The sequence below is a fragment of the Solanum lycopersicum genome, chromosome 1 (genome assembly GCF_036512215.1).
Source record: "Solanum lycopersicum chromosome 1, SLM_r2.1".
NCBI lineage: Eukaryota > Viridiplantae > Streptophyta > Magnoliopsida > Solanales > Solanaceae > Solanum > Solanum lycopersicum.
In genome coordinates this window covers 2,473,895-2,496,854 of record NC_090800.1, presented here as the reverse complement: position 1 = coordinate 2,496,854, position 22,960 = coordinate 2,473,895, and the positions used below count along the sequence as shown (strand labels likewise).

General features: G+C 34.6%; 4 protein-coding genes and 1 pseudogene across 6 annotated transcripts; 2 read left to right on the top strand and 3 right to left on the bottom strand.

Annotated features, from left to right (window-relative positions):
* Positions 1–1,783: 1,783 nt before the first annotated feature.
* Positions 1,784–5,974, top strand: LOC101249478 (equilibrative nucleotide transporter 1). The gene is made up of 2 exons (XM_004228500.5): positions 1,784–2,418; positions 5,077–5,974. Exons 1-2 carry the CDS (start codon positions 1,899–1,901, stop codon positions 5,802–5,804), a joined length of 1,248 nt encoding a protein of 415 aa, XP_004228548.1. The 5' UTR covers positions 1,784–1,898; the 3' UTR covers positions 5,805–5,974.
* A 242-nt stretch (positions 5,975–6,216) lies between these two features.
* Positions 6,217–11,077, bottom strand: LOC101249752 (uncharacterized). Of its 2 annotated transcripts, none has more exons than XM_004228501.5 (6): positions 10,886–11,077; positions 9,170–9,310; positions 8,931–9,083; positions 8,140–8,262; positions 7,836–7,979; positions 6,217–6,736 (listed from the first exon to the last, which is right to left on the bottom strand). In XM_004228501.5, exons 2-6 carry the CDS (start codon positions 9,293–9,295, stop codon positions 6,287–6,289), a joined length of 996 nt encoding a protein of 331 aa, XP_004228549.1. In that variant the 5' UTR covers positions 9,296–9,310; positions 10,886–11,077; the 3' UTR covers positions 6,217–6,286. The 2 variants fall into 2 exon arrangements, with proteins under 2 accessions (XP_004228549.1, XP_019069416.1); XM_019213871.3 differs by lacking the exon at positions 10,886–11,077 and adding an exon at positions 9,962–10,260.
* Positions 9,450–12,208, top strand: LOC101257889 (TATA-box-binding protein-like; annotated as a pseudogene).
* A 25-nt stretch (positions 12,209–12,233) lies between these two features.
* Positions 12,234–16,357, bottom strand: LOC101250243 (ADP-ribosylation factor 2). The gene is made up of 7 exons (XM_004228503.5): positions 16,194–16,357; positions 15,306–15,475; positions 14,252–14,322; positions 13,973–14,092; positions 12,762–12,880; positions 12,599–12,680; positions 12,234–12,517 (listed from the first exon to the last, which is right to left on the bottom strand). Exons 2-7 carry the CDS (start codon positions 15,451–15,453, stop codon positions 12,512–12,514), a joined length of 546 nt encoding a protein of 181 aa, XP_004228551.1. The 5' UTR covers positions 15,454–15,475; positions 16,194–16,357; the 3' UTR covers positions 12,234–12,511.
* A 1,366-nt stretch (positions 16,358–17,723) lies between these two features.
* Positions 17,724–22,137, bottom strand: LOC101250536 (cysteine-rich receptor-like protein kinase 2). Of its 2 annotated transcripts, none has more exons than XM_004228504.5 (8): positions 21,810–22,137; positions 19,983–20,747; positions 19,762–19,875; positions 19,411–19,550; positions 19,106–19,316; positions 18,679–18,913; positions 18,445–18,595; positions 17,724–18,359 (listed from the first exon to the last, which is right to left on the bottom strand). In XM_004228504.5, exons 2-8 carry the CDS (start codon positions 20,731–20,733, stop codon positions 18,024–18,026), a joined length of 1,938 nt encoding a protein of 645 aa, XP_004228552.2. In that variant the 5' UTR covers positions 20,734–20,747; positions 21,810–22,137; the 3' UTR covers positions 17,724–18,023. The 2 variants fall into 2 exon arrangements, with proteins under 2 accessions (XP_004228552.2, XP_069152183.1); XM_069296082.1 differs by lacking the exon at positions 21,810–22,137 and adding an exon at positions 21,534–21,724.
* Positions 22,138–22,960: the final 823 nt, after the last annotated feature.

Here is a 22,960-nt window from a genome sequence, read left to right as displayed (position 1 = left end):
TTTGAAGTCTCACTTTTTAAGCTTCAACACCAAATACAATTCTTAATTACTCCTTCCGTCAACTTTTATTTGTTATATTATGTTTTTCAAAAGTCAATTATATTAATTTTCCAAGTTAAATTAGATCATATTAATTTAATTAAAAAAATTTAGATATTTGAAAACTATATGAAAAATACTATAAATTGTAATTTTTTTCATATCAATATGATTTAAAAAATATATTGTAAAATATAAATCAAAATTTTTATAGGTAAACTCTAAAAATAGTGATCGTGACAATTAAAAATGGACGGAAGGAGTAACATTCTTTTAATTATAATGTAAAGAAATATTCAAACTCATAACTAATACGACATCGTACCGTTCGTTTTACTTCTATATTTACAATTAATTATTGCCTTCATCCCCTCCATTAAGCTAAATAATTAAATATATTTGCAATTAATTATTGCCTTCATCCCCTCCATTAAGCTAAATAATTAAATATTTAACTCCTTTTTATTGGAATGTCTTTTTCCTCACTTTTTCTTCACATGGGACATAATATTTATAGACTTTATTTTATGAAAGATGACAAGAAAGTGAACTCATAATCATTTACCTCTATAAAATTTTACATCAAATTAAATAATAGTATGATTTTTGAATAATTAAAATTTAAGTATAAATTTATGTCATTTAATCACAATTAATTAATATATGAATATATATTATATTTATTAGTTTAATATATGATAAAAACATATTTACTATAAACGAGTTTTTTTTTAAAGTGAATTTTAAAATTTATTTTCTAGCATTTTTAAAATTTAGCAATCTATATATTCTCAAAATTTTTAGGTAATTTAGATAAATATTATCTTATGTTAGAATATTACTCGTAAAACTTGATTTCCTTCGACCATAAAGACGTTTTCCTTAGTTTTTTTTTGAAGTTTTTTGTTAAAAAATGTTGATTATCTAAATATAAAAATATGGATAATTTCAGAAACCTCCTTTCAGGTTTCGCTCTATAACACACTTTTCATGTGGTTTATGATATTACGTCTATGTCCCTTATTTTTATTTTCTTGGAACCATCCTTTAAGCCTATTTAACATAAATATAAATTAATTTAGATTTGACAATTTTACCCTTATATATGAAAGTTAAGATCTAATTTTCAACGATTTCTCTCTATTTGTTGGATCATGTTTCTTCTTCACCGTGGAAATGTTTAACTAGAACAAAATCTAACCGTTCTTATCGAACTTCTCTCTTGGGGAGTTCAATTTTGTCTTCTATTTGAAAAAATTGTTGCAGGAAAATGATGGATCATTGAGGGGGAAAAAATAAAAATCTACGTGAATTGGTAAAAGTGAGTTAATATTTGGTGAAAATATGAGTCAGCTTTAATAAAGACTTTGATTTTTGTTGGATAAAAAAATATATCTTTGTGCTCATTTATTTTTAAAGTATTTGTTTTTTTTAAAGTATTTGTTGAATGATCTATTTTTTATATAATATTTATTAATATGAAGAAAAAGGGTAAATTTGTCAAATCTAAATTAATGTATATATATATATTAAATATATTTAAAAAATAGTTACAAATAAAAAAAAAAGAAGAAATAAACGTAATATCATATACCACAAAAAAAGTGAATGTTATAAAACGAAACATAAAAAAAATTATAATATATATTTGCTATATAAAATTGCGTCATATTTTATCTAATTTAAATAATAACTAAAATAAATATTATATTTAAATTAACAATACGATAATTATCATCAAACATGTTAGGCTAAATACAGGTAGTTTGAAAATTATGTAATTAAAATATCTCACTAACCAATAAGGAAGTTATCCACATTAAAAAAAAAAAATTATATCCAAAAAAACCCCACCGGCGATGGGTGCAACCACCGTGAACGGCGGCGATTCAGAATCGACATCACTGTTAACTCCTTCAAATCCTAAAATTCCGAAGGACAGTTTCCACATAGCTTACATAATCTACTTTACTCTCGGTGCCGGTTATCTACTCCCATGGAACGCATTCATCACCGCCGTCGATTACTTCAGTTACCTTTACCCGGACGTTATGGTAGATCGTATCTTTGCCATTGTTTACATGATCGTCGGATTGATCGGTTTGCTTTTCATTGTTGCTTTTTCTAATAAGACTAGTGCTTTTGTTAGGATTAATGTTGGAATGTTTTTATTTGTGGTTGCGCTTGTTACGGTGCCGTTGATGGATGTGTTTTATGTGGATGGGAGAGTTGGAGTGTATGCCGGTTTTGGTGTTACTGTTGGTTTGGTTGGAATTTGTGGAATTGCTGATGCGTTGGTTCAGGGTGGAGTTGTTGGAGCTGCCGGTGAGTTGCCGGAACGGTATATGCAGGCCACTTTCGCCGGAACTGCTGCTTCTGGTATTGAAAGTTCCTCATTTTGCGCTTTGATTTTCAGTATTTGACCTAGAATGTCGCTTTTCTGTGGTTAATTTGAGTCTGATGTTGATGATAATAGGATCTGATCTATGTGTTGAAATGCACTTGACCTGAAATGACTGATGATTCATATAGTGATCTAAGTTATTGGAATGAAATTGACCTGAATTGATTGATGATTCATATAGTGATCTAAGTTTTTATATTTTAGAATTGAGGTTTGGTTGATATGAAAGTTATAGTTGATGCAACTCAATTTCATGTTTTGGTATGAAGGCTTAGTTGATATTAAAGTTATAGTTGATGCAACTCAATTTCATCTAGAACGTTTATTACTCTAGGTTGCTTCATTTGCTTTGTGTCTTGCTATTTTGCTGTCATATTTTTCTTGCAACATGTTCTGTATATTTATCATTTGAGACGAGGGTCTATTGGTAGCAATCTTTGGATTAAGGTTTATGTATACCCTACACTCCTCATACCAAACTTGTGGGATTACACTGGGTATGTTGTTTGTTCATATAAGAACTGCAGTAGATATTACCATTTTCAAAAAAAAAAATTTAGAGCTGCACTAGATATTCAAACAGCTGTTCAGGGGAAGTATCTGCGTATGAGTCAATGCGGTGGCTTCACTGGTTTTGCTAATTAACTTTGTTTCCTCATCTGTTTAGAATTTGGGGAACTTCAACATCTTCTTCTCCTGGAATGTTTCTATCTGCTTTAACTGTCGCAACTTGTATTTCTAATTGTCCATCCTGTTACCTTGTCTTGCGGATAATCTCTATTCACTCATTTACTAATGGAATAGGATAATTCAATTGAATGAAATCTCATCGTCCCATATTATCATTACCATAGATTGAGATTTAGTTAAATCTGTAATGTAGCTTATGAAGTGTTCTATCAAGGCATTATGTAGTCTGTCTCAATGATCTGATTCCATTTGTTCGTCAATGTGGTTGATATAGATTGAATTCTTTTCACGACTTTATAAAGGAAAAGTTGCTTTAACTATTTAGTTTTTGAATATATTGCTGCTCTTCATGATGGAAGATAGTATGTAATGGAACAAAACATAATGCTAACTATTATTCTGAAAATATTATTTCTTGTTGGGCACCTCTGTGCTCCTTCCTGTAGCGATGTCACATGGGATGATATTGCATGTAATGTCTTTTGAGTTCCAATATCAAATTTTTAGTATTAAAAGAGAGAACATTTTACTATTGGCTATGAAGAACATGCAAGATTTTCCTTATGTAGGTGCTTAAGTACTCTAGATTAAGGAGGTTTGGATTACTAGAAATAAGGTAGGTTTTTGGATTACTGAAAAGTCATTAAATAGAAGTTACTTACATTATAACAAAATAGGAATAATCTATAGTATTAATATAAGCACATATGATGAATCTCGAGCATTCTAACGCATAACTGCACTAATTCTCTTGACTTTCAATGTGCTCCTTATCACAATCAAGCTACTGAAGCAATATGATTTTACAAATCAATAAACTGGTAATCAAATCAAGTAAGCCAAAAGAAGTTACTGTTGATGACATGGCAGTTAATGTGATGATGGGACAATGATACAACAGTTGATTGGGGTGGTGTGTGACAAACTGTCAAGATAGTGAGATGGCAGTGATTTGATGGTGATGTGTTGTTGGATGATGATGTAGAGCAAACTGGATAGTGATAGATCATTGGACATTGATATAGTACTGAATGGATAGTGTTGCTACATGACGACAGAAAAATGACTTGACATACAAACCGTTAACTTGATTAGCAAACATGTATATACTGCTGAATTGACAGGTTTGTTTGGAGCACCAATTTGATAGGTCAATTGACACAGACTATCAGATAAATCTCTTGAGAAAGATGAGCTGTGATGTCAAAGACAGGTTGAAATAGTAGCTGGAATAGTGGACGATGGTGTCGAACGGTCATCAGGAAAGAAGAGTGTTCACACTTGAACGATCAAAAGAAAGATGCCAGCCTGGTAAAATTATGAGGGCAAAAAAAGAAATATTTGAAGTGCATGCGGCATAAGGCTTCCCACCACTAAACTACTAGGTTTTTAACAAGAGATGCTGATACCATGTGAAATAGAGAAAATAAGCAAAAATATTCTATTGCAATTTGGTTATAGGCAATATACAGGAAGCTCCTTGTATAGAAGTTTAGGCTATAGAGAAAAAAGGTAAGTGGAAACAATAGGATATAGAAGTTTAGGCTAATAGAGAAGAAGGTAAGTGGTAACTATAGGAATTAATGGAAATAAGTATAATGGAGAGATATCTAAATAACGAGATTCCTAATTATAACAGTAGAAAGAAGAGTATGGCATTCCATGCAGCCTAGTGTGGCAGTGCATTGGCCTTTCCCTAGACATGTCACTGGGCTTTGGTCTTGTACTTGACACCCCAAGAAACTTCTAGTTGTGACATATTGTCATTTTCTGTGCTATTAACCTTAAGTCATTAGGATGAATCTATAAAAGAACTTTTTAATTATAACTGCTCCAAATCTATTGGCTTTTAACATTTATTCTCCCTTTCTTTTTTGTCCAATCAGCACATTAAGATCAGAAAGTTGGGATAACCATCTTAAGACTCTTCTTCTATGTTGCAGGTGTACTTGTTTCGTTGCTAAGAATTTTAACCAAAGCTGTATATCCACAAGATGCTAATGGGCTGAGAAAGAGTGCAAACCTTTATTTTATTTTCAGCATTGCTGTGATGATTCTGTGCATAGTCTTTTACAATATTGCACATAGGCTTCCAATAATTAAGTACTACAATGATCTTAAAACTCAGGCAGTGAACGAGGAGAAAGAGGATAAGGGCGACTTAACTCCAGAATTATGGAGATCAACTCTGGACATTTTTGGGACTGTGAAATGGTATGGTTTTGGCATTGTCAGTCTTTATGTGGTCACCTTGTCTATATTTCCCGGATATATCACAGAAGACGTGCATTCTCAACTTCTGAAGGATTGGTATCCGATCTTGTTGATTACTGGCTACAATGTGTTTGATCTGGTGGGGAAGTCTCTGACTCCTGTATTATTTTTTGATGATGCCAAGGTTGCTATTGGTGCCTGCTTCGCAAGGCTGTTGTTTTTGCCTCTATTCTACGTTTGCTTACATGGGCCTGAATTCTTTAGGACGGAGCTTCCTGTCACAATACTAACCTGTTTACTGGGATTGACTAACGGCTACCTGACTAGTTTGTTAATGATCTTGGGTCCAAAAACTGTCCAACTGCAACACGCAGAGATAGCTGGGACCTTACTCGTTTTGTTCTTGGTGATGGGTCTGGCAATTGGTTCCGTTGTATCATGGTTCTGGATTATATAGTTTCTCAGCAGCTTGTAAGATATCAGTTCCCCGTAAAACCTATTGCTACTCAAAAACTGTGAAAACTTATTTATTCATGCCATTTCAAATGTTTATTTATTCCCCGTCGAGTTGTAACTTATAAACCATTGACTCGTATGGTTAATGTATATTGTTGTGAATTTTACAAATTTCTGATGATACTGCTTTATGATCACATAGGTTCAGATTCATTTTCGAATAGGCAGATGAGCCAGAACCTAGTATAGATACTAAGGTATAGATTGTTACTCTCTTTTCATCTGAGTTTATGTGGTTATGCTTGATCAGAGAAATCCTTGAAACTTGTAGCCTAAAACAAGCCATGAACCATCTCGTTTAGTGTAAAATGAGACGGTTTAAAGTGTTGATACGATATTCTTTTTGGAACAGATTGAAAAGAAAAGTATATCACACTTTAATAGAGAGTACATATGATACAACAAGGAATGTACTCTCAACAATTACTTGGCAATCGAAGATGATCTTCGATGATGCCTTGATGTTCTTCTTCTTAAGGCCCACCTTTCTTTAATATCACGAATATCGCTTACTTGAGATTCAATGGAGGATTCTTCGTTTACCTTCAAACCCCGGGAACCATCGTTACTGGAAGATCCTCGTATTCTAGCTGCTTCAGCAACCAAGTCTATTATAATCATCTCAGTTGTTTTTGCAGTTATTCCTCTAAGATACCATGAAATGGGAGGAGGAGGTACGATAGCTGGTTGAATGAGTTGTTCCAAGCTAACCGTTGAACCAATCCTTCCTTTTCCTTTAGTATATGAAATGTAATCCGCTAACGTCTTAGGTTTGAAGGGATGACAAAGATGTTCGTCAACAAGAAGGGGTTCCACTTTCCAACGACCTTCAAATCTTTCCATGAATCCAGTTTTCACTTGCTTGAACTTCATCTAAACACAACGTAAAAAAACAAGTCAAGAGTATGTAGGAGAGCTACAATAAGGTACATTTGATGTTTACAGAAGCTATATACGCGTAAAAAAACTGGGATCACTCTGAAGTATGGTGAACCGTGATGTTGCTTGAAAGAAGCACTTAAACGCGAAGCTCAAATCTTCAGAGGCACAAAGAAGTTCTTTCGTCTAAAAGCATCGGTCCACAACACTTCTTTCAGTCTGTAACTATGCTTGCATTTATAGTCAAAGGCTCAAATCTACTTACAAATCACTTGTAGACTCGGGATTGGTGTGGTCACAGCCACAGCTACAACTACTAGCGTTTCAAAAGGCTTAGCTTCTAAAGGCGCTACTGAAAGCCTTTTTTTAGGTCTAATAATAGGAAGGTGTAAGCCTTGAAAGCCTTGGTATACAAGAGTTAGCAATTTCGTGCTGCACAAGGATATAGGTTCGTTACAGTGTTATCAAAGGCGAAAAATGCAAAAAAGCTCTAAGGTTCGTGGGGACTTTAAGCGCAAATAAAATATGGACTTATATGAAAAGAGGCACAAAGGGAGAAAAAAATACAAATGTATATGTTTAGTCCAAGACTATAATTATAAATATGAATGGCAAATATATGACCAAAGAAATTGATTAAAAATTTTAATTAAGTGAAATATCAATTGTTTAGTGTCATTTCTTCGTAAGAGGCTCATTGGCAAGGAAAAAAAAGTTTGCCTTAGAACCATGATGACAATAATGAAGCGCAGAAAAAGTGAGGTTGAAGCGCTCAACACGTTTTGAGCATCGCTTCGGGACTTAAGCGCGCCTTTGATAACACTAGTTCACTATATATCAAGATGAGACAAATGGTTCCAATTCACGTAGTCACTTATGCAAGCTGCCAGGTTGGTCCAACAGATAGGTAAATATGATGCTCACAGACCTAATATTATTTTCAGCATCAAAACTTAATGCAGAAATTTACTGTACTACTCAAAGTTCAAATACTATTCTTCGAATTCACGATGCAACATAAGAAACAGGCAGTGTTGGTGTAGTCTAACATGTAAAAAACCAGCAATAAATCAGTGATCTGGTTAGTCATTACCGTGTAGTCTTCTCTGTTTTGGTCGACTAATACATGAACAGATATTGTTCCTGACCACCAAAGAAATTTCCATATAGCGGCTTGGTCTAGTTCCACTACTTGCCTTGAACCTTCATCAACCAACACCTTCCGCGATAATACTTCCTGAAATTATATGCAGAAACTTCAGATCATATTTAGAAGTGAAAAGGCAAATAAAAAAAGGGCGTAACATATGAGGTATAAACAGAAAGAAATTTTACACCTTCTGTTGAAAAGATTGTGATGAGACAAGGTATTTTAACATAGTCATGAGATATCTTACCTTGATATTCTTGAAGACTCGTCTATTTTCAGGGTCGGTTACAATGTCAAACACGGTATCTGGGGGGAGTCCAATATTAACTTTCACATTCAGGTTACAAAGAGAACCTTTGGGTACACTTACCTGCAAGGATTTAAAGCTCACAAGTCATAGTCTCATAACAAAATCAAACAACATAACTAAGCTCTACTAAGTACAACACATGCGATGGTCACATCTGACTCCTCAAAAAAAAAAAAAACATGAACTTTGAAAAAATCGATCTGTTATGATCCTCCTTACTTCCTTGTTTGGTAAAACTGAACAAGTACCCTTCGGAATATCTGAAAAAAGTTTATCAAGAGAAGATAAACAAGGCTCGTGCACAAGAGCAACATGCACTAATCAACATAACGTTGAAATCATCTGTTCGAGATATAACAGTAGAAAATAGGAGGTCATATCCCCATAAAGTGCTATGAGAGAATAGCTTCAGCAGTCCATTGACTGTAAAGTTTGGCAATAGGAAATTTACATCCTACAAATAATTTCACTACTAAAACTGAATAAGTACCCTCCGGAATATCTGAAAATGTTGGAGTTATCAAGAGAAGATTAACAAGGCTCGTGCACAAGAGCAACATGCACAAGAGCAACATAACGTTGAAATCATCCTTTTTAGATATAGCACAGGGAACTAGGAGGTTATATCCCGATTAAGTGCTACGAGGAAATAGCTTCAGCAGTCCATTTACTGTAAAGTTTGGCGATAGGAAGTTTACATCCTACAAATAATTTCACAACTGTATTACCTTTACATATGGCGGGGGATCAACCCAACTCGGGTTCTCTTTCCAAGATTGTAATTGCTTCTCTTTATCCACATCTATGACTAAAGTTGCTCCTTTGTTATTACCTCTCGTGATTGATTTATCATGAGCGATTTTCAATCTTTTGAAATTTGACTGCAGCAACGAAGAAAATTTGGAGAAAAAGAATATATATAGATCATATATACGTCAAAAAACATATTGAAGAGGGAGGAACAAACCTTAACACACTCTTGGACCTTTTCCTGGAATCCTGAGAAAATAGACTGGATCATTGGACGAGGCAATCTATTATGTACATTGCTCGTGTTCTCCAGTATTTCTATTCCCTGACCCTCCGTCTTCATTGAACTAATCAGAACCTACATAATTGCAATATTAGTTTATCCAACATTTGTGTATCATCATATGCAACAGAATGCTTATGGGATTGAAATAAATATCAAACCACGAAATTTCCAAAAGAAGGAAACACGTTTATATTGTACTCAATCTCGACAGATGCACCACATTGACACAAGAAACATTCTTCCACAAACTTCTGAGTTCCATTCTGGAGTTGGAAAAACTCAAACATTGGAATCAACACTTTCTAAAACAGAGGAAGCGGTATTCCATACAATAACACCCTCAGTACCAAACAAGTTGGGGTCGGCTATATGAATCCTGTTTTTTCCATTAAAGTTGTATTCCATATTGAAATCAATATCAAACCATACAATTCCTAAAAGAAGAAAGCAGGTTATAACGTACTCAATCTTGAGACAGATTTACCATATCAAAGAGATGCATTCTTTCACAGATTCCTTATTTCCATTTTGGAGTTGGAAAACCCAAAGCTTTTGGAATCAACACTTTCTAAAACAGAGCAAACGGATAAAATTTGTATTCCATACAATAACCCCCTCAGACCCAAACAAGTTGGGGTCGGCTATATGAATACTGTTGTATTCCATATTGAATCAATATCAAACCATACAATTCCTAAAAGAAGAAAGCAGGTTATAACGTACTCAATCTTGAGACAAATTCACCATATCAACACGAGATGCAGTCTTTCACGGATTCCTTCTTTCGATTTTGAAGTTGGAAAAACAAAATCTTTTGGAATCAACATGCTCTTAAAGTAAAGAGAGCCAACTTTCTGGTCTCTGTCAAATAACGCCGCGAGCAAACTAAAACTTTGGCCAAACAACTCAAATTTCTAAAGCAAACTCTTGAAAAAAACAGCTTATGTTGCTACTCAGAAACACTTTTTGGCTTACCAGAAGTTTGGCCCAAACACCTCAACTTACTTCAAAAAACAAAACTCTTGGAAAGCAGTTCTGCTACTTAAAAACACTTCTTTTTTCTCTAAAATTTGGCCAAATCCATTGGCCAAACACATTTTTTTCTCTAAAGAGCAGTTTCTACTACTTACTTGAATTCTCTAAAATAAGCAATTTTTACCTAATATTTATAAAAACAAATTGGCTTCCTAGAAGTTTGGCCAAACACCTCAACTTTCTTAAGAAAAATTCCTAAAAAATCAGTTTCCGCTACTACTTAAAAACACTTTTTCTTCTTCAAAAAGTTTGATTAAACACATCAATTCTCCAAAATAACTACACTTCTCAGCTTTCTAAAAGTTTGGCCAAACACGCTATTCCAACAGCACAGAAACACCGTTAAACCTATTTGAATTCAGATCAATACATGAAATTTCATCAAAATGAACTACAGTAACCACAAAAATTCAAAATAAAAATGAGAAAAAATTGGATCCACTAATAGCTTGAGCTGAAACTAAAAAAATTTAGATAGTAAATCAAACATCCAGCAACAAATCACCTGGACTATGAATTCAGATCGCTAATTTTGAGTACAAATTACAAGCAACAAAACAGGTAATTAGGAGCTCAAAATATCAACAAAAGGGATAGGAAGAACAGATTTACCTTAAAAATACTTCAAATCCAAAGCTTAACAAGTTGAGAAATTGCTGAGAATTTGTGCATTTCGATTGTTAATTTGAGTGGCGTTCCGTTTTTTGAGTTTGTTATATGAAGAAGTTCATTTTACGTTTAATAATAGTGTTCTTGAAGCACGTGAGCCACGCGTTGAATGTGGATAGATGGTAATTCCACCATTCCTTTTTTCTCCTCTTGTGGGCCCGTTTGAGGCGGAACTAAGATTTCGACTTTTTGAGTAGCCCCCTCGAGGCGGAATTGGAATTTTTAAACTTTTTGAGAGGTCCGATAAAGGTAATTAGGATTTTAACTTTTTGAGTGGCCCGCTTAGGTGGAACTAGTTATTTTTAGACAAGTCATTTATAAGCTCAATATCAAAAGTCCTGATTTTGAGTCTACGAGAGTGGTGAAATACCATCTCCAGAAATATAAAACCCGAAAGATATGTATATACGAATTTAATCGGACATTAACATGAATATCGAATACAAAAGGGTTCCACTTAGGGGTATTCGTGGTTTGGTTTGGATTAGTTATTGGTTAAATCCAAAACCAAATCAATTTAGTCGATTTTTTGAATTTCTAAAACCAAACCAAACCAAACGAAAAAAAATAACCATCAATTTGGTTATTGTCGATTTCATTCAGTTTTTATTTATTACCGCTTTACTCTGTTTCTCTTTCTTCTGCAATTGAAGAAGAACAACAATGGCGGATCATTCTTCTGCAATAATCCCTACTCTCCAGAATGTCGAACTTGGATGTCTTAAGCATTAGTTGACTTTAGTCTTTAGTTCGTTGTCTCTAAACTGCGGTAAGTTAGACCTCAAAGCCATTGCACTTAAAGCTCGGAACGCAGAGTACAATCCGAGACGTTTACCTGCAGAGATCATGAGAATTAGAGAACCAAAAACCACAGCATTGATCTTTGCTACTGGGAAAATTGTTTGTACAGGAACGATTCGAAGTTAGCAGCGCGAGAATACGCTAGAATTGTACAAAAGCTAGGTTATCCTGGAGTTTAAGTTTAAGGATTTCAAAATCCAGAATATTGTTGCTAGTTGTGATGTTAGATTTCCTATTCGACTTGAAGGACTTGCCATGGCTCACAGTAGTTTCTCAAGTTATGAACCAGAAATATTTCCTGGTTTGGTGTATCGTATGAAGAAACCGAAAATTGTGCTGCTGGTTTTTGCTTCTGGGAAAATTGTTATCACTGGAGCCAAGGTTAGAGATGACCTATATGCTGCATTTGACAACATATACCCTGTTCTTACTCAGTTCACAAAGAAGAGTCTGGCAATGAGTTGAAATGAAATTTTTAATACCACAGTAGTTTTTATATTATGGTATTTGATATGCATTTTAAATTGACTGCAAAATAACCAGAAAAGAGCTAGTATTTGTTACAAGTTAATAAAGTTTAATCAGCAAATTACATACATTCAACCATTGTATTACAAAAACGTTTCAAAAGTGACCTCCTAAGAAGCAAATGCCATAACCACACAGATTCAGAGAATGTCTGAAAGAAAAAAGACGAAATAAAAGTAAATGGAACTAGATAAAAACCCGCCTGCATCCAGGATGAATCCGCAACAACTCTATTTCGACTTAGGCCTGTAAATGGAGGATGTTAGGAATAAAGAGGAGATTTAATCGTGTACGTAGAAAATTTGTGACAGGAACTTTAATCAGTACCTTATTGGCGATGTTGTTAGAAAGCCAATCAAGACCCTCATAGAGTCCCTCTCCAGAAGTTGCACAAGTGCTTTGGATGTACCTGAATATAGCAAAGGGGAAACATTTTAGCATGTCTTTAAACAGAAAGGAATGTTGTCGCATGTTCTGGCAGAGGGTTTACCAGTGACGCTGCCTGAGGGAGTGGAGTCCAAGCTTGTCGGTTATTTCAGCAGCATTCATTGCATTAGGAAGATCTTGTTTGTTAGCAAAAACAAGCAACACAGCATCCCGAAGCTCATCCTGAGACATATAGGAAGAACAAAGGTTAAACCCAATTCAAAGTATCATCTAGTTCTTTATGCACTTTCTGGTTAGATGAATAATGGACGGTAGATATCTGAAAATAAGATAAAAAAGGGGGGTGTAACCAGCAAAGAGAACTTGGACTGTGATTTCCACGTGCATTTCTCCTATATCCTACCTCCCCATACCTATTTTTCTAGTGTTCTTTTCAAGCAACAATGGACTCATACACGCACATTGTGGAGTGAGAAGTTGAGCAAAGTATTATAAACCTTTTGTTTTGCCTGTTTGTTTAAAAGACGAGGTAGAAGGAATAAGTTCTCTTTTCCACACCCATTTATTCCCAAATTCTCTATATACATCACTAACTACTTAATTGCCAATCTGGAGTTCTCACATGTCTCCTATAAAGGATGAAGGTTGTTGAACTGTCTCAGTTATGTGATACATTCCACCAATGGTACCTTTTAGCTTGTGCATCTTTAGACCTTAACAACGAAAAGTTTATGGTGCAGTCTAATATGACACAAAATCTAACCAAAAGTACGAAGCAAACGCAACTATCTGTACCTACAAATGAAGCTCACATAAAAATTGAAAATTCTTATTCGATATTTTACCAGGAACCTTTTGAAGATTATTTTTCTTAGTGATCTTAATGCTATAACGGTCTCATCACCAACTCAGGAGTTTTAGTTCAAGAGGATGTGTGACAGTAGATCATAAGCAGTAACCACTTCCCTGCTCAAAGAAGATGACACGCAAATGCTTGAGAAGCAGTTGCAGAGTGGTTTCAGGGTCATTGAAAATATCAGCCTTTGAGTAACTAAGTAGTACATAATGAACGCAGAATAACAGCCACCTAAATGATGTGTTACATACATAAAACTGATCTAGTTAAACTTATAGACTATAGAGGCTATTATCATATACCATTTAGTATAAATAGTTCATTTGTAAAGGAAGCATTATAAGTAAACTATGCAGAATCATTCACATAATTCCATGCCATTTAGCTCTTGAGTTGTAGAAGTCAAATTTGACGCCAGCAAGAATAACACAAATTACAAAGAGGGTGAGGGTTATTACCTCATTCAACATCCTGTGCAATTCATCTCTTGCCTCCCCTACACGGTCTCTGTCATTGCTATCAACCACAAAAATGAGACCCTGAGTGTTCTGGAAATAGTGCCTCCACAATGGACGGATCTGCCAAAGAAAACATAAATAAGCTGGGTACGTTAGATACTATTCTATGCAACACAAGTAGAGAGGGAAGTTGAGGCAAGACTAATTTTGTCTAACAGAGACTATAACTTTATGCAGAGGATAAGTCTTTGGATTAAAATTTTAAAACAAAGAGCATACCTTGTCTTGACCCCCGACATCCCAAACGGTGAAGCTGATGTTCTTGTATTCAACAGTTTCCACATTGAAACCTGAAATTTATCAATTATTATTGATGGCTCATCTTAGGAGCTATGTTATCAACATCTTATTAAACTGATAACAGGCAGACAATACAAGATAAAATCTTCAGTAACACTAGGCTTTTGCTACACAGAGCAGAGAAAATAAATCATTAATCAGAATTAATACTTCCCTTTTTATCTAGTGCATTTTAAAGGAAAGTTCTGATAATTATAAACAACACACACTACTAAACAACTAAGACAATCACATCGACTAAATATTGGTTTCACTCTTACCTGTGCAAAAGGTGGGGGGGGGGGGGATTTGTGTTTGTGTTATTTCACCAGAAAATGTAGTCTTAGTCAATATTCTTAAAAATGATATTCATGAGTGATCCAAAAGGACATAGCTGTCTCAAACACAGGTATTTCTACAACACTGATAATCTAAGCTTCTTTTTAGGAGCCTTTACATTTGCATCAAAGATAACATATTTAAAAGTTCAAAATAATTATTTTGATTAAGGACCGCATGCCCCTGATTAAACATTGCTTTCCCTGGATTGACAGAAAGAACTGAGACAACGAAGGATGACTAAGTTATAACAAACTAATCAATTGCAGCAAACAGTAAAAGTAGAGGGACAGTTATAGTACTAGTTCTATGCACCTTTTCTGTCTCCTTATCAAAATGATAGGTTAAGTCTCTTTTTTTTTTTTTTTTTGATAAGAAGATAGGTTAGTCTTTCTTTTGGGCAACTGAGTAGCTCAGTTGGTTAGGTACCTAAACTTTCACATTGTTGGTGACTGGCGAGGGTTGATTCCCCACCTTGTAACCCCCTCCCCCCTTTTCCACTTCCCCTATCCCCATTTTCTTTTTTTTTCTGTTTTAAGAAGCAATAGGTTCATCTTTTGAGTCATAATTGCAACAGAACTAGTCATACTTATACAACTTGAACTGTAGAAATGTTATTGCCAGGCATTTTGCTGCATGTCAGTAAAGTACATACCAATAGTTGGAATGGTGGTGACGATTTCTCCCAGCTTGAGCTTGTACAATATGGTGGTCTTACCAGCTGCATCGAGTCCAACCATGAGGATGCGCATTTCCTTCTTGGCAAATAGCCGGCTGAAAAGCTTGGTGAATGTCAACCCCATTTCTCTTTCTTCTTAACGATCCCTGCATACATTACAACATTTAATTACACAAATCAAAAATCATAGTTCACCTCTAATATCCAATGATACAACAGAACCAAAGATGCATCAAAATGAGCAATCAACGCGACATCTCTTAGAAAATGGACAATAAAATTAACAAAATAGAATGCAAAACACATCCCGCATTCCCCGAGGGTATGAAAAGAGTCTGTCTACCCTGATGCATGCATCACTAGTTTCTCTGTTTTTTTTTTAATAACCATGGTGTCCGGACCACCTTGCATGCACCTTGACTAATTATACGAAATGCCTACCACTCTATCCACCAAGGCTAGAAAAGAGAAAAAATCACCTAGTGTTTTTCTCTCTTCATGGATTTGAACTTCATCACTACATCTCTTCTAGGACTCGAACCCTATGATCTACCGGTCATACAATTTTACCAAATTCCAATTCCAATTCCAATGCTCCTTTTGGACATAAAATAAACAAAACAAAACAAAAATCTTACTAATATAGTAAAGTATTGATAACTCTGCCTAACAAAAACTTAAGATCTAGATCAATAATCACGAATCAAATCATCAAATTAGTACAATTTCTCAGAGCACGAAGCAAGTTTCATGTATCAATCTTCAGATCACATCATAACAACATAAATTCACAGAAAAAGTTGAATCAAAAGCTAAGAAAACGTAAATCTGAGATTGATAAATCGAAGAAATTGAAGATTTTACCTGAAGAACAGCTTGGGCAAAGAGGGATCTAGTGAGAGAAAGCACGAGAATTCAGAGAGAGAGAGAGAGCTTGAGATTAACGCGAAATATGGTAATATTTCGGGGAAAGCAGAGGCGATAAATAAGTAAAGGACACCAAACTGCAATTTAGTCCAATCAGAAAGACGAAAATACCCCCACGATTTGATGTTAGTGTCTGTCGAATATTCTTCGTCCAAAAATTATACTTTCTTCGATTAAAAAAGAATGACCTAATTTGATTAGGAACGAATTTTAAGAAAAGAAAGAACTTTTTAATCTTGTGGTTCTAGATTAATGTTTTGTCGAATGTACCAAAATATCCTTAATCTTGTGGTCTTAAACATGTCACATGAAAAGTTAAAGTGTTGCCAAAAAAGAAAATGATTCATTTTTTTGAAACAGACTTAAAAAAATAAAGTCATTCTTTTTTAAACGGAGAAAATATCATTGTATACTGCACACATGCATAAAAGTTTCTAATTTCGATTTTCTATATATACATATTAAATTATGATAAATTTTTTATAAATTTTCTAATTTCGCCATTGAACAATATTTCTGGTGGTGTGATTCATAAGTGTAGCGTAGGACGGTCGGTGTAGGTAGACCAGACCTTATTACTATCTTGGGAGAAGTGAATGATATGTTTTTTCTCGATAATCCGCTCAGGAAAACATTTTCAATAAAAAAACACATTTAAATGCACGTCGGGATAATTTACAAACAAAACATATGCACTCAAAGACACGGGGGTATTGAACTATCAAGCTAAGTAATGCCTACTTGTAGAAAGGCATAATAAATAAATAGACATAATACATAAATGTGCCTTTTAACTTGGCTTCAAATCACATTTATGTCCTTCAACTTTGGATATGCACAGATTGAAACTTAAACTTGTATAAAGTTGAACAAATAGACACATATGTCCTACATGTCATTTTTTGTCCTATGTGGTGTCTTACGTGCATTGTGCCATGTAAGACTCACATGTTTATTTATTTAAAAGTTGGACTGTTAAAGTGCCTGTTTGTGCATTATAAAAGTTGGAGGTCAAAGTTAAAATTTGAAACCAAGTTTAGGAGTCAATATATGTATTATGCCTAAATAAATATGTTCTATAACTTGGTCTCATTTTACATATATACCCTCCTCCATCTTTGAGTGAGTACAAGTAGACACTTAAACTTGTATAAAGTTAAACAAGTAAACACATGAGTCTTATATGACGTAATACATATACGACACCACATAGGACACAAATTACCATGTAGAACGTCACGTAGGATACGTGTGCCTATTTGTTCAATTTCATACGAGTTTGAGTGTCAACTTGCGCATACTCAAAATTGAAGGGCATAAATGCAAAATAAAGTAAAGTTAAAAGGGCATATTTGTGTATTATACCCTTATAGAATGTCATTCGGATGTTTCTCACCAAAGCTTTAATATCATATAGAAATATAAACACTTCGAAGAATATTATTAAGACAAATAAACAATACCATATAGAAATATAAACACTCAAAGAATATCATTAAGACAAATAAACTATGTTATTACACTGAGCCCTATTTATACATACTACGTTACAATCCTTTTCCAATGAAGGAGATCCTATACAATCATACTCCTGTGCTAACAAAGCTTAAGTAGAATCGAGAATTCAGATAGCCGACCCCAACTTTTGTTTGGAACTGATACACAATTGTTGTTATAACTAACTGCTCGATTACTATGATCGTCAAGAGCACGAGGCGAAATGATGCTTATAATCATTAGCATCAGTTTCAGGGCTTTGAAATATCATCATCTGGGGTAAAATGAACTATGAGATAAGTTGGCAATTGAACTAGAATCACCTTGACTAAGCGAATACTTCTCCCAAGGACCATGAAGTTCCATGGTGTTCTCGTCAACAAATGGTGGATTAGTAGGTGCCGGCAGCTCTTCTTCTTTCTCGAGGATCATCCATAATGCCTTAGACATGGATGGACGTACTGTTTGGATCTCTTGAGTGCACAAAAGCCCCACATGTAAAACTCTCGCGATCTCATTTTTCACATTGATGGTGTTGTAGTTGTGCAACATGAGACTCGGATCGAATAGTTCCTCCACTATACCGCGTTGATAGTAATCCCACACCTGTTAAGTTCATCCAATATAAGAGTTAAACAAAAATATGCAAAAAGGTTCTTCAAGATTGAAAACTTTGGTAAATGGTGATTACAATGGAAACTAAGCTTTCTGTATTTTCATCATTTATGCTCCTGTTATTTTGCCTTCCAGTAACAATTTCCATTAGAAGAACTCCAAAGCTGTAAACATCTGCTTTTTCTGTCAATTGACCATGTGCCAAGTATTCTGGAGCCATATATCCTCTGCATATCAGACCATATTAGTTTTCAAGTTTGTGTGTACTTTTACGCGAAAAAAGTAGAAGACAAGATGAAGAAATACTAACAATGTGCCAGCAATGGCAGTGCTTATGTGACTTTTGTCTTCTTGGAATGACCTGGCCAACCCAAAATCAGCAATCTTTGCACGGAGCTTTGAGTCCAACAGGATATTGCTTGCTTTTATGTCTCTATGAATTATTCGTGTCTTTGTGTTCTCGTGTAGGTATGCCAAACCTTCTGCAGTCCCTATAATTATCTTAAATCTTTTCTCCCAATTTAGATCTTTACCTTTCATAGGGTCTGTCAATTTTAAAGATAGAATCAAGATATGTGACGAAATAATTCTGATGTGGTTATGTAAAAACTGTAAGCAGAGGTTGTTACTTATATTTAACTTATTTTCACTTCAATTTTTAGTTGGTGACATGAGTATAACTTAAATAGAAGTGAGGATTCATATAGTAGTTGTTGTTGCAAAGTCTGGTTACTTACCAAATATGAAGCGATCAAGACTCTGGTTAGGGAGGAACTCGTATACAAGAAGGCTTTCCGGTCCTGAGCAGCTGCATCCCAATAACCTTATCAAATTTTTGTGCTCGACGCTACTGATTATGTTAACCTCGTTATAAAAATCTGCAGCTCTGTGTTTGTTGTTGAAGAATAGCCTTTTGACGGCGATCTCTCTCCCATCTGCCAAAACACCCTGCAACAAATCGGGCCTCAGACTCTATTTACTTTGAGTATTGCATTACTGTTACGGACAATCAACGAATTCAAACAATTCAACCATTACATACCTTATAAACCGTGCCAAATCCACCTTGCCCAAGTTTGTTGGCCTCATCAAATGACCCTGTGGCTTTGTCAAGAGTCGAATACTTGAAGTTTAGGCTGATGTCATGAAGGATCTTCACTAATTTCTCAGCATCATTTGCACCTAACAAATTCAAAAATTTCTCAGGAAAAAGCACGAGTAGGCCATAACGCCTCAAGTTAATTCTTGAATGCATTTCACAAGATATATGGTCAGCCAATCCTTTTTGCTATTCTGATTTTTCCGAACCAGTTTTAGCAGAAGATACAATATATGTTCATCAATAATATCCCTAACGACTTCTATAACTAATTTTTGGCAACAAAGGATTCACCTTTTCTCTTCCTCTGGATTTGTTTGTTCTTCCAGACACCAATACCAATGAAAGCACCTACTCCGAAAACGACAAAGGAACTAACAACAACAATGACAATGACTGCAACTTTTCCTGCAATGTGGTTATTTGAAAGTCAAAAAAAAGATCACTTATTGGCAAAACTTGAGTGTTTTGTCGATAAATAACAGGTAAATCAGGACGAAAGAGTAAAAGATTACCTCTTGATGAGCCTCTACTGGTAGAAATAGCATTGAGAAAATTTGTATCGGAATACCTAATAAAGCATCCAGTGTACAGAGCTCTACCTTCTGACCAAGGCAAGCATCCCAGCATGGATGCAGATGCATTTTGCAAACACGCTGCGCAGGAGTTTGCACTCAGAGTCTTCCAACAATCAGCGAGAACATAAGCTGTCATGGAGGAAGACCCGGGCACTGACACTTGAGCACGTGCATAACCATTGTTACTCGGTGCATTTGCAACTGCTTGCTGAATGGCTCGCCTAACATTCTGCTGGAACAATGAACCCTTTGTCGTCCTGTTTCCGCACACATGCCTGTCCTCTGGACCAAAATACTGGTCATAGAAATTGTAATTGTCCGCTCGCATAAAGCAGCCATCAAGATAAATTCGCGCCTTGTTACTAGGGAAGCACTGGGGAAAGACGGTTCGCGCTTCAGAGAAACATAAGACACAGTCGGATAATGAAAGATCACCATAGCATTGGCCAAGTCCATAGCTAGCATTTGGTCCAGTGCCTGTAGCTGCTACTCCATTTCCTCTAGTTCTCATTTGTTCACTTATAGTTTCCATTGTATTAACAAAATTTGAGACGGAAACTGTCGTTCCATTTTCACAAATGAGCTGGACTATCTGGGATCTTGGTTCAGCCACTGATGTATCTGGTAGAAGTAGGATCAACACAACAACAAAGTGACTACATAACATTGAAGGGGTTGCTCTTTCCATTTTTGCCGAATGAGCTGTACAACATAGAAACAATGTGAGAGGGTTAATTGAAGTACTATTAGAGAAGAAACTAGCTTTATTATGAGTATTAGAGGAGAACTAAAGAAAATAGTTTGTTATGGACTGTGCTAGTCCGGACATTGTTTTAGAACACCTTTTTTGGGCGCACGCTTGTGTGTTTGTGAGTTTGTTTAGTTTAGTTTAGTTTCTATTTTAAGCCAATACGAGTCAGTAAAACGACCGTGCTAGACCCATGATAGTTGAGAACTGCCCAACTCCTTCACCTCGGTCAACAAAACTCCTTAACCAAATCCCGGTTGATGATGAGTCATTTGGAGATTGGAGTCGGACTTGTTTTACAAACACAATTTTGTCACTTTCAATCTAGAAAACCCTATTGATCTTGAAAAATATGAAAAATCTTTTTTTAAAAAATGGCGGTACAGCTGCTAATCGTTGTCATCGTTGTTGTCCACCAATATCAATTATCACAACCCCATAATCACCATCCTCAGCCACAACTACCATCCTCTTAATCACCACAGTAAGTCGTCATCCACCATCAACCATCATTTACAACCATCACCACCAACTAGCATTACCACAATAACCACCAATCATTATGAGTAATCACCACCATTATATATCACCAATAAACACTCTTTTTGTAATTTGTTTTACGTGGCAGACTCCGTAACTCAACGCAATTGAGGCGCGTGAGAGATATTTGGAGGCCACATAAGCCAAAAAGGTACACAAAATTACAATAAAAAAAGGGTTCAGATTTAGTTAAGATGTACCTCTGAGATTTACTTGTACATCTTCCCTACATAACACCATAGTATGTAAGCTTGAAATTTGTACAAGTAATAGGCTCATTGTTTAGCCCATCAAAATAACCTATCTATTGATTCAACTTTCAACCCAAATTCAGCTCAAATTAAAGAGCTCACTATCAAAACAACTTCATTTCTAAACTCGAACTCGATACCTCCGCTTAACAAACAAAGGATTACTTACCGCCCGCCGTAACCATTGAATCGAAGTGAAAATAGAAAGAAATAAATAATACTCACGAAGTCCTTCTGAACTCTGAACGGTCTGAGTTCGCCGGAATTTGAGTCGGAAAAAGAGATCGCCGGTGCAAACTTAAATCAACTGCTGCCAAAGTTGTTGAAACAGAGAGAAAAAAGGGGGAAAATGTAAGGGAAAATTTATATTGAATGATGGGTCTTTTGTGAGGAAAGTTCTATTTTATACTTCCAACTTTTTTTTGATTTTTTGATTCGAGTTCGATATTTATATATATTAAATTGAATTGAATTTGAATGACTATTTAAACAAGAATTCGATATTTATATTGGAGTAGATTAAATTTGAAGTCATATTGAAAAAAATTATATTGAGGTGAACAAAATATTTTCTAACAAAAACGATACTGTACAAAATAAATAAAAAATTCTAATTTAAAATTTTTAAGTAAGAATAAAAAGTATTAGAAAAATGCACAAGTACGACTGAAATTTCAGAAACATATTTTAACTAAACTAAGATCCTATTGTTCGTCTAAATTTATTATTTTTTGTAAATTTGTGCCACTTTTGACTTACATGGCATCCAAATATATTCCACGCGTCTCAATTGCGTGGAGTCACGAAGTGTGCCACGTAAGACAAAAGATATATAAAATTACAAAACAAATAAGCTCAAGAGAATAATAAAACGTTAATTTAATTAAAATGTATCTCTAAAATTTCATTTATAGTCTAGAGATTACTTGCGTATTTTCCCAAAAATATTAATACTTTATAATAATTTTTATTGTTTTTTTTTTGTGTGTGTGAACAAGAGAAAAGAATTGTGGAAGAATTTGATGGAAGGATTATTTATTTGAATTATTCAAAATAAAAGACTTGGAAGTCAACAAGGGTCTTTTTCTACTTTACTTGCACTGCCCAAATGGGAAAGAAAAGAAATATTCTTTGGTTTTAATTTAAGTAATAAAGTTTGATTTGATACAAAATAAAATTAAAAAAAATATTTTGGTGATCTTTGATATGTTGTAATTCTTTGTATGAATATATATTTTTTAAAGTTTGTCTTATAAAAAATAAAGTTTGATTTGATACAAAATAAAATAAAATAAAAATATTTTAGTGATCTTTGATATGTTGTAATTTTTTATGTTGTTTGATAAAATAAAATAAAAAAATAAATATTTTAATGA